The 11,594-nt window shown below is 41.5% G+C and overlaps 1 protein-coding gene across 7 annotated transcripts in view; it reads right to left on the bottom strand.

Annotated features, from left to right (window-relative positions):
* Window positions 1-1,571: 1,571 nt before the first annotated feature.
* Window positions 1,572-11,594, bottom strand: part of NCOA1 (nuclear receptor coactivator 1) — a 391,964-nt gene continuing 381,941 nt past the window's right edge. For 2 of the 7 annotated variants that reach the window (XM_069728418.1, XM_069728417.1), the window contains exons 14-21: window positions 10,185-10,335; window positions 9,662-9,982; window positions 8,593-8,688; window positions 8,022-8,442; window positions 7,658-7,832; window positions 4,756-4,939; window positions 2,944-3,036; window positions 1,572-2,663 (exon numbers count right to left, since the gene is read on the bottom strand). In XM_069728418.1, coding sequence (XP_069584519.1) covers window positions 2,493-2,663; window positions 2,944-3,036; window positions 4,756-4,939; window positions 7,658-7,832; window positions 8,022-8,442; window positions 8,593-8,688; window positions 9,662-9,982; window positions 10,185-10,335 — 1,612 coding nt within the window. In that variant the 3' untranslated portion in view covers window positions 1,572-2,492. The remainder of the gene's footprint in view (window positions 2,664-2,943; window positions 3,037-4,755; window positions 4,940-7,657; window positions 7,833-8,021; window positions 8,443-8,592; window positions 8,689-9,661; window positions 9,983-10,184; window positions 10,336-11,594) is intronic. The other 5 variants (XM_069728421.1, XM_069728423.1, XM_069728419.1 and 2 more) reach the window with 5 other exon arrangements.

The raw sequence follows: 11,594 nt of genomic DNA, 5'->3' as shown, positions 1-11,594 counted from the left end.
AAAATAAAAAATTCGGATTTGACAATGAAGAATTGAGAATATCTTAGGCAAAAAAAAGTAAATAAAAAAACCAAATGGAAATGTAAAAATAATATTACTAGGAATTGAGAAATAATATCTTAGGCAAAAAAAAAAAAAAAATTTAAATAAAAAAACAAAACGGAAATTTAAAATAATTTTACGAAGAATTGAGTATTAATATCTTGGGCAAAAAAAGTAAATAAAAAAACAAAATGGAAATTTAAAAAATAATATTACTAGGAATTGAGAAATAATATCTTAGGCAAAAAAAAAAAAAGTTAAATAAAAAAAACAAAACGGAAATTTAAAATAATATTACGAAGAATTGAGAATAATATCTTAGGCAAATAAAATAAAAAAATAAAAATATGGGAGATTTAAAATTATATTTTACCCAAAAAAAATTTTAAAAATTGTGGCTGACGAGAACAAAAAAAAAAAAAAAAAAATTGAAAATATTTCCAACAACAACAAAAAAAAAAATGTATAAAACCACAGAAAGCTTTTAAAATGTAACTGCTTGAGAAGGTGGCAAACAACTGATTTTTTTTTTTTCCGGGCAAAATCATGGTAAAAGTAAAAAAATAAATAAATTGCGCCGTTCATAAAAAAATGACCAAGGGGTGGTTCCTTCTGCTAGAACAGAACGGGTCTTTACTGAACGACTCTGATTCATAAAGTTGAGACCCCTCTAAGGCGACCAAATACCCCAGTATAAGGACAGGGATTGTCTTTATAAGCCCTTTAATTGATGAGGGTAAAAAAAAACTAAAAAAATCAGAGTTTAAAAATATATTTTTTTTTCCCAGAAACAGCGCCACTCTTAAACATGGGTCATGCCTGGTATTGCAACTCGGCCTCATTCACTCCATCAGCTGCAATGCCTTGCCCGGATCAAGAGTGGCGCTGTTTCAGAGCCCACACAATTAAATTACAACCAGACATGGCCAAACTAAAAAATAGGTTACTTTTTTATATTTTTGATTCATCCAGTAGAATTTTCAATAATAATTATTATATAGATTTTTTAAAAATTTTTTTTAAATATAATTATTCAATTATAATTTGGCGACCCAACATTTTTTAAATTAATGACAAATATTTTTTAAAAATACAAAATTTCAAAATGTTGCCATTTTTTTGTAAACCAAGTTTAAATTTTTCCTTTTTTTTCCCCCCCCCATTTTTGGTAAATGTTTTTACGATATTCTGATTTACTTTCAAAATCAGCGGTGTCCCAAAAGTGCAAGTTATCAACCATTACGTTTTTTTTTCGCCCTCCTAGCAATTAAAATGTGACAAAAAAGTAAAAAAAAAATAAAAATAAAAAAAAATAAAATTCCAACGAGACATTCTTTGACATAACTGATGTTAGGTGTAGTAGTTCTAATGCTGCCATTATCCTTGACTACTTAAGGAAATGTTACAAAATTTGGAGGGGAAGTTAAAGGCGTTTTTTAGCGCCATCCTTGGCAAATCTCACTGTGACCTCCTTTGTGTTTACAGGGGATAGTAAATTACAAAAAATAAAATAATAACTTTAGTTTAAATTTGCGATTTGAAAACTTTTTTTTAAAACTTTTTATTTTTCAAGAAAGTTTTTGAAACTTCAGGAAAAAGAATACAAACATTGAGGGCCGCCACCTTCGACTGCTCCAGCAGCGAGAAAGGGTTAAAAAACATGCCCCCCCACAAAAAAAAAAAGGTGCGCAAAGCGGGTCTCTCACGTGGTAGAAACATGATTGTACATACTAGCCAGAAATAGCTCTACAAATGCACTTCAGCTGCAACAAAGATGCGCTTTACCTCGGTATAATATATATAGACTTTCTCTTTTTCTTGTTTTTTTTAATGTTTTTCTTTTTTCTTTCTTCCCCCCCCTCAATCCCCGCCACCCGTAAATTACCCAGAACCCTCCATTTTTTTTTTTCTCCTCCGTCTTTTCTACTTCGGGTTCCACATCAGTGACAGAACCAGCTGAAACTGACGTTCTGCGACATTCTACTCCGGGGCGGCAGAAAACGCGCCCGTTCCGTTCAGTGTCATCACAGCAACTGCGTACAAAAATAACTATCATCTGTCATTTGGCTCGAAAGGGGGACCGAGGGTCCGATTGTCCCAGCCCTACAGCTCTCATTCTGTCTGTCTTTCTCTTTCTCCAAAAGTCCCATCACGATCCGAAAAAGGACGCGAGGCTCCAGGGGGAATTTGTTAACAAAAAAAGAAACTGCGACAAATGTTTTTGAATGTTTTTCTCTCCCCTTCCGCTCTCCTTTATTTTCTGACGTTTTACAACACGTCTTTTGCTTTGCAGTCTTCGTCCCCCCCAAAAGGATGGCTGCGGTGTAAGAAATATCAGACATCTCTGAAAAGTATAGCATGTATATACGCCGTGTATATATACTTCTAGAAATCGTCCGTGTTTCACGTGATTTTTTAAAAAAATCTCTCCCGTTAGCAAAGCCTGGCTATCATTCCGTCAGCAGCTGTTGCAGAAGGCTCTTTTGTTGAGCCTGTGATGTTTGGGGTCCGGGGGTGGTCTTTTGTGTAGAGATGGATCCTGATTGGTTCAGGTATGGGTCCCCGCCCACGAGGTTCACTGTACACTGAACGTCTGCAAAGACTTGCACTTGTTGTACCTGCTGGGAAAAAGAGAAGATTAGATACTTTACCCCTTTACCTCCCAGGGCATTTGCTAACGCCATGTAAAATTAATCTGTCGGATTGAGCGATGGTGGCAAAATAAAAAGAATAGAATACAACTCCCAACATGGTCTGATATTGCCCAGAGATGAGCTGTGCCACCAGAGATGCACTGTGCCGCCATATGTGCGACCAGAGATATACTTTAATTAATTTATGGGGTGTGTGGCCATCAGGTTCCCCACCTAGTGGAGCGGACTAGCTGCCATTTATTTTTACCTGCCCCGTGTCCGGTTCCGTTTTCAGCAGATCCGTTGAGGAGAGCTGGTTGCAGTAAAGTCCGCCTGGTCTCAGAGATGGATCATTCACCTGCTGTAAGACGGGGATCAGTTAGTAGGTGCCACGGAATGTTCTAGACTCTTACATCAATTCCCTGGAAACGTATCTATCATCCTCCCCTATACTGTACTATGACTATTGTGCTCTGTACGCTGCACTGTTATATGTGCACTACCTGGCGGTAGTATTTATGCACTGTGTAATCTCAGCACCATACAGTAGTGCTCAGAATAATATCGGTGTGTTCAGAAACCAGAATCTTTCTCCTAGTTGGGAACATCGCACTGTCCTCTAATTCACAACATCAAGAGAAATGCCGATAATTATATGATATTTACAGAAAATAACAAAGAATGAACATTGTCCGCTCTAATAATCAGCCGCGTCTGTATTTGTCTTTTGTATTATTTTTTGGGATTTTTCATTCCTGTCAATCATTGACCGGATATTTCGTTGTTCCCCACAGTTCACATCTATGTTACACAGAGTCACCAACTTCTGCCCTTGTCACCTGTTACTCCAGCCCAGGACGCTCGGACGACATCCCACACTTTTTTGGCTTTTGTTGGCTTTTCCTCAGAAATGCAATTTTTCACATCACCCCACAAGTGTCTATCGGATTAAGGTCTGTGGATTGTGCCGGCCGCTCCGTAACCTCAATTTTGTCGGACTGGAACCAAGATTTTGCTCATTTACTGGTGTCTTTAGGGTCGTTGTCTTGGTGAAATTCCCATTCCAAGGGCATATCCTCTTCAGTGTAAGGCAACATGACCTATTCAAGTATTGTAATATATGCAAATTGGTCCATGATCCCTGGTGTGTGGCAAATAGGTCCACCACCATAGTAAGAGAAACCTGCCCATATTATAAGGCTTCCACCATGCTTCACTGTCTGCAGGGTGTACTGTGGCTGAATGCAGAGTTTGGGGGTCGTCTGATGAACTTGTCTGCGGCGTTGGGACCCAAAAAGAACAATTTTACTTTCATCAGTCCACAGAATGTTTCTCCATTTCTCTTTAGGCCAGTTGATGTGTTCTTTGGTATATTGTATCCACTTCAGTACATGTCGTTATTTAACAGTGGGACTCTGCGAGGACTTCTTGGTAAGAGATTAGCGTCACACAGGCGTCTTCTGTCCCAGTCCTCACCGGTAACGTGAGACTGTCTGTGATCATCCTGGAACCAATCATTGGCTGAGCCTTTGTCATTCTGGCCATTCTTCGGTCCATTTCTTATGGTCGCCTTCCATTTTCTTCCTCATCTCTCTGGTTTTTCTTTCCATTGTAAATCATTGGAGATCATTCTAGCTGATCCGACGATCATTGTCTACACTTCTGTATAAGTTTTACCCTCTCCAATGAACTTTATAATCACCATGTTCTTCTGAACAATGTCTCCAACGACCCGTATTTCTCAGGCTTTCAAGGAGAACTGTATGGACAACATGTCCTGGCTTCACCCTTAGATAAGGGCCACCGGATTCAGTTGTCCCCTCACAGAATGACTGACCTTAATAATTGATCCCCACACTGATATTATCTTGGACACACCGCCTTCCAATTAATTATTCTAATACACAGACTCAGAAACCTGCAGATCATGAATGCGGAGTCTGGAGGTTTTCTTAGGATCTACTGGTAAATTGTGAGACATGTGGTGATAGAATTTGTACCAAACACACTGATAATCTGGTCTGGCTGCTATTTATATAGTGTATGATGCTGTATGGATATATACACCCCCATCACTGACCTGCTCCGTACACATGCTGTTCATGGCCTGCATGGGCAGGGAGCTCATCTGCATCTGCCCCGTCATCTGGTTGACATTCTGGACGCCAGCGTTGTTGCCGCCCATGGACACTGTGATGCTCATGTTGTTGTACATTCCTTGCTGTCCTGAGGCCGGCTGGGTCTGTCCCGCTTGTCCGAAGACACTGTGAAAGCAGGATAAGATATCGTTACAGGAGTGACTGGTCACCACCAATGGTTGCTAATCACTGCAATCAGCAGGACTAACAGCAGGCAGTCTGCTTAAAGGCGTAGTCCACATTTAGATACTTTTTTTTCTTATGAACCTAAATGCATATATTTTGGTCTAAAAATTATTTTTGCAATTGGGTTTCATCAAAAATTTTGCACCGTTTGCTTTCTGCATCCTCTGAGTAGTTCTGTCTATTGCTGGCTGTAGGATGACTTAACCGACTTCCCATCAGGAAGCTACTTTTTTTTTTAGTTTATTTTTTTTTTTGTACATCTAACATTTTGTTAATCTATTTGGGAGGCAGAATCAATTTTTTTTTAATCAGTGCAGACACTTTAATGTATTCTTCACGCGGATATAAAAATATCAATACCAAATATATATATATATTTTTATAATTTATTACTTTGGTACAAAAAGTATAATTTTACAAAAAAATGTTTTTTTTTTATGGTCACTTTTTTATTTTTCCATACACAGAGCTGTGTGGAGGTTTCATGGTGGGAGATGATGTTTTTGCTGGTGCCATTTTTTTTATTCAAATAACTTGTTGGCCACTTTTCATTTCAATTTTAGCAGGAGGGTTGAACAAAAAATAGCAATTCTGACATTCTTGTTCACCTTTTTATTAAACGGCGCTCACTTAGTGAAATAAATAATGATACAATTTTATAATACGGGTTCATATGTTTACACGGATACCGATTTTGTACCTTTTTTAGTTTATTTTTATTACTTTTGCTTAAGAAAATCGCTTCCTAAAGAAAACAGTATTTTTTTGTTTGTCTTTCGATTCTGAGAGTGATAAGTTTCAATGTTCATTGCTTCTTTTTTTTGTGTAACAAGCTGTCATTTTTAATGATCCATTCGACAGTTTTTTATTGATTTTTATTTCTATTTTTGGGAAGCAAAATGAACAAAAAACAGCAATTCTGGGTTTATTTTTACTATTTTTTACGCTGTTCTGCCTGTGCTATAAATTAAATGGTTTTGTAGAACGAGTTGTTACAGAAACAGCAACAACAAATTTTTTTTTATTATTATTTTTTTTTCCAAATTTAACAATTTTACACAATTTTATCAAACTAGGATAGCGTTTTTTCTGTGGGGTAAATTTATTTAATTATGATATCTGATAGTCTCACAAGAGAACCTAAACATGAGATCCATTGATGGCATAAATAATACACTGCACTACCTACCTACTTATGTAGTGCAGTGTATTATCCTGGCTTGTCAGGCAGCCTATTAGACTCCACCTCTGGCAGGATCGAAAAAAGGCTTTGGTCTAAGTCATATCTTTCAAACTCTGGCCCACGGGGTGATCATATTTGGCCCCTGAGACCAGCACCACCTCTGCCCCACGGCATCATTCTTTCAACTGTACAGTTGACAGCAATTATGCAAGAGCACTCCTCCATCATTCTCCCTCCGCATCTGATGTCTCAGCACAGTGGCCATGATGACATCACTATTTCATGCTCGCTGTGCCGAACTTCAGAGCGCTGACTGCCGATACAGAAGCAGTGGGGGAATGTGGAGGTTTTTTTTTTTTTTAAATGAGGCCCATCATACTGTATGGGGGACTATGTGGGGTCCATTATTCTGTATTGAGGACGATGTGGAGCTCATTATTCTGTTTGGAGGTCTATTTGGGGTTCATTATTCTGTATGGAGGACAATGTGGGGCCCATTATACTGTATGTGTAACTATGTGTGGCCCATTATTCTGTATGGAGGACTATGTGGAGCCCATTATTCTGTATGGAGGACTATGTGGGGCACATCATTCTGTATGGAGGACAATGTGGGGCCCATTATACTGTATGTGTGACTACGTGGGGCCCATTATACTGGATGTGTAACTATGTGTGGCCCATTATTCTGTATGGAGGACTATGTGGAGCCCATTATTCTGTATGGAGGACTATGTGGGGCACATCATTCTGTATGGAGGACAATGTGGAGCCCATTATTCCAAAGACATACTGATGGGGAATTTAGATTGTGAGCCCCATCGGGGACAGTGTTGATAATGTGTGCTGTACTGTAAAGCGCTGCAGAATATGTTAGCGCTATATAAAAATAAAGATTATTATTATACTGTATGGAAGACTATGTGGGGCCCATCGTTCTATACTGAGAACTATGTGGGGCCCATTATTCTGTATGGAAGACTACGAAGGCCACATTATACTGTACGGAGCACTGTATGGGGCACATTGCTGTGTATGGAGGACTATGTGAGGCCCATTATTTTGTATGCAGGACTATGTGGGGCCCATTATACTGTATTGGAGTCACCATAATTTGCGGGGGAGGGGTGTATGGAGGGGTCCTCATACAGTGCTTGTGGAGGAATTCACTGTGGCAATATCATACTGTGTTTGGGGGGCTCCTTAGTTGGCATCATACTTTATTGGGGCAGTGATAGGGCCATCTAGGGGCTTCGATGGAGGAAAATTACTTTGTATGGGCTGTAAAGTTGTGATATATGCTCTTCTGTGACCCCATCGAATATTAAGGTCCTATGGGCTGACTGGGGCAGTGCTCTCCCTCTCTCCAACTCCTCAATTACCGTGAGTGCCCGAGAGGAGTATATGCACCTTCCACTCTATCAGGACATATATATACGTCCAAATTAGACCAATTGGATATGTGCTGCACTTACCTTGAGCTTCCCAGAGTGTTTTGCTGCCAACTTTTCAGATCAGGTGACTGGTACCCGGGTGTGGATGGATTCTGCTGGAGCATTGGGCTTTGAGAAGGGGTTAGACGAGGCGACATCAAGGGACTGGTGGGGCTTAAAGATGGCGCAAATGTTGGATCCGCCTGCTGGCTGATACCTGCAGGAAATAGAGGCAGAATTTGGTTGCTATGTAATCTCAGTCCAAATTTAACATCTCATATAGAAGCTAAAGCCAGAAAAGGTTACAAGTTGAGGGCCCTACTGACCACCAATGTGCATAAACCACTGTCACAGTAGTTGTCCCCGTCCCACACACAGATATTGCATTTTTGGCTTGTTCCTCTACCTGTTCCCGAGTACTGAAAGACATTTGGCGTCATCTGAGGGCTCATCCCAGCTCCGAACTGTCCCCCGACGTTTCCCATCATGCCTCTGTTGACTAACCCTCCTCTGGTGGCGCCTCCACGGTTTGGCAAGGTGGCTTCAGGTGTCGTGGCCAGAGGTGAAAAGGGACTTGTGGACGGAGGTGGGTTCACGGGGTTTGTACCATAACTGTGAGGGTAAGGAAACTGCTGAGGAGGTCCTTGTGGGAGCCGGGAGGCCCCAATAGTGACGGGTAGTCCAGCATTAGGGGGGAGGTTGTTGCCAAAATTTTGCTGCCTCATCAGCAGGGCTCTTTGCTGCATGATTTGCTGCTGCTGCTGACGGTGCTGCTGGCTGTACAGTTCCCGCTGCCGCTGGGCGAGCATCTGAGCGTTTATCGGAGGCTGTGGAGAAAGAGGCATGGTAGGGTTAGGCACAACCAGAGGTCTACAAGAGGAAGGGGGGGGACTGCTCCGTAACGCAAAAACTTCACAGGGGCTATTTCACCGATTCACAAACTCAACTAACATAACCTGTCATCTCATCGGCAATACCTGAGGGGTGATGGCTTGTGGTATGCCCGGCCTCATGCCCATCTGCACCGCGTTACCGAACTGACTGAGAAGGGCCTGACGGCTCTGGTGCAGAATCTGAGAAAGACAGAGAGGGTATATCATAGGATGGAGAAAAGAACGAGGGGACGTCAGATCACCCCCTGCAGCAGAGCATTGTACAGCTTACCAGTATTATAGCAGTTACATACCTGTACATAGGGGCAGTATTATAGTAGTTATATTCTTGTACATAGGAGCAGTATTATAGTAGTTATATTCTTGTACATGGCGGCAGTATTATAGTAGTTATATTCTTGTACATGGGGGCAGTATTATAGTAGTTATATTCTTGTACATAGGAGCAGTATTATAGTAGTTATATTCTTGTACATAGGAGCAGTATTATAGTAGTTATATTCTTGTACATGGCGGCAGTATTATAGTAGTTATATTCTTGTACATGGGGGCAGTATTATAGTAGTTATATTCTTGTACATAGGAGCAGTATTATAGTAGTTATATTCTTGTACATAGGAGCAGTATTATAGTAGTTATATTCTTGTACATAGGAGCAGTATTATAGTAGTTATATTCTTGTACATAGGGGCAGTATTATAGTAGTTATATTCTTGTACATAGGAGCAGTATTATAGTAGTTATATTCTTGTACATGGCGGCAGTATTATAGTAGTTATATTCTTGTACATGGGGGCAGTATTATAGTAGTTATATTCTTGTACATAGGAGCAGTATTATAGTAGTTATATTCTTGTACATAGGAGCAGTATTATAGTAGTTATATTCTTGTACATAGGAGCAGTATTATAGTAGTTATATTCTTGTACATAGGGGCAGTATTATAGTAGTTATATTCTTGTACATAGGAGCAGTATTATAGTAGTTATATTCTTGTACATAGGAGCAGTATTATAGTAGTTATATTCCTGTACATAGGAGCAATATTATAGTAGTTATATTCTTGTACATAGGAGCAGTATTATAGTAGTTATATTCTTGTACATAGGAGCAGTATTATAGTAGTTATATTCTGACATCTTTGATATGTTACCTGCTGCTGCCCTTGTAGCCGCTGCTGAAGCTGCAGGCGTAGCTGGTTGGAGGCTGTTCCTGGCCGGGGTAGTGCCTGCCGAGGTTGCATGTTCATAGCGTTTGGATGAGTCCCTCGTTGTAGAGATTGTGGCACTTGAACTGGCATAGGTCCAAAATTGGTCTTCTGTCTGACCATGCTGGAGAAGGGACTGGGAAGTCCGGCGTTGGGAGGGGCAGCAGGATAGGACTGAGGATACATTCCCGGCTTCTGTTCCATGAGGATCGGAGCAAGGGGCATTTGCTGAGAAAATCTGTCAGTGACGACGTCCAGACCCCCTCCCTATGGGACGGCAACAAGTAGAATGTAAGCCAAGGTAAATATATCCACTTCACACACGATATCGCTCATGACATAATATGATGTGAGACCCCACCGCTAACACTTCCCCACAGCGGCAAACACATGAAGTTTTATACTTCAACCTTTATTATACTAAAATCATCAGAACTGTGTTTTGGCTTCCCCCGTCCGTCCTCCGTACCTGCACTAGCTTGTCGATTCCCAGGGCTCTGTCCAGTTCGGCCAGCTCGTTCTCGTCTTTGCCGTTGAGGTAGGATACGAGCTGCTCCAGCAGGATCTTCTCGTCGTTTTGTCCCTCCATGGTGGTTGGAGGACACAGAAAGTCATCAATCCTGCCGAGGAAGACAAAGGAGATATGGAGCTGCGGGCACAACGACAGAGGTCACGCCTTACTTGGATTGTCCTTGATTTTGGCATGGAGAACGCAAATTGTCTAAGCACGTTAGTACAGAAGGCTGGAGACATGAGTGTGAGGAACGAGGGGGCGTCGATCATTTCATATGATCTAGGGGTCTCATCCGTCCATGGGCACCATATCTCCTAGTCGGATAGTGTCTCATCCGCCCATGGGCACCATATCTCCTAGTTGGATAGTGTCTCATCCGTCCATGGGCACCATATCTCCTAGTCGGATAGTGTCTCATCCGTCCATGGGCACCATATCTCCTAGTCGGACATTCTACTTTATGTAGTTATGCCGCCCCAAAACTTGACACCCAATTACTAAAATCAGAAACCACTATTGGCCGTCCATTACCCTCCACCATTCTTCTAGTATTATGAAATGTCAGACTGGTGCCGAACCACTTCTACTCCAAGTGGAGGAACCAAATGCTGTCAACGGTGCTTGACTATATTGGGCCCTTAGGCAGTAGAGTGGTTTGTGCCACTAACTCTGTGTCTAGTGTGTTAATGGGCCACAACTACCCACCACCAAAAAAACATGGGCACTGTATTTGGCCACTGATAATGCGACACTAGGGTCCCCTTTGGTATCCCGGCCAATGGCGAGTTTCTTGACTACATTTCTACCTCCATTTCTGTGATTTCCTGATTTCACCTGGTATGCCTAAATTATAACTTAGTCATCCGATACGACTTAGGCCTTGACGTCCACTATTGTGTTGCCAGATGGGTCCTGCCTTCGTCTCTAGCCCAGCCCGCCATCAGTTGGGTGAAGGACTGACAATGGTGAAGTCTACAACTCCTCTTTGCAGGGCTTAAGGATGAAGATGAAGAAATGTGGCATTCCAATCCGACATCCCCCCACTCCCGTTAGCCATTGCCAACCTAAAAATGGTGATATCATGTCCGATTTCAGGTCGCCGGGTTCTTGGCTGGAAAGTTACTAGCTACCTCCAAACTAGCATCAAGGTACACCCTTGGATCATAATAGGTGGTCTACAGGCAACGTCGAAATAGAAAGGTGGGACTATTGAAAAGTGGTTGTTGGAGGGAAATGTTGTACGTGGCATTCTAAGCCCTGGTTCTGAATGTTTCCATACAATGGCAATGTAGTCTGAGCCCAAACTAAGGCCTCTCTATCCTACGCCACCCGGACTGGAGGATCAAAGATGGCTATCATGGGATC

The sequence above is a fragment of the Ranitomeya imitator genome, chromosome 5 (assembly GCF_032444005.1).
Source record: "Ranitomeya imitator isolate aRanImi1 chromosome 5, aRanImi1.pri, whole genome shotgun sequence".
In the NCBI taxonomy this organism is placed as follows: Eukaryota; Metazoa; Chordata; class Amphibia; order Anura; family Dendrobatidae; genus Ranitomeya; species Ranitomeya imitator.
The sequence above is the reverse complement of the archived record's forward strand: the minus strand, read 5'-3'. Positions and strand labels throughout refer to the sequence as shown.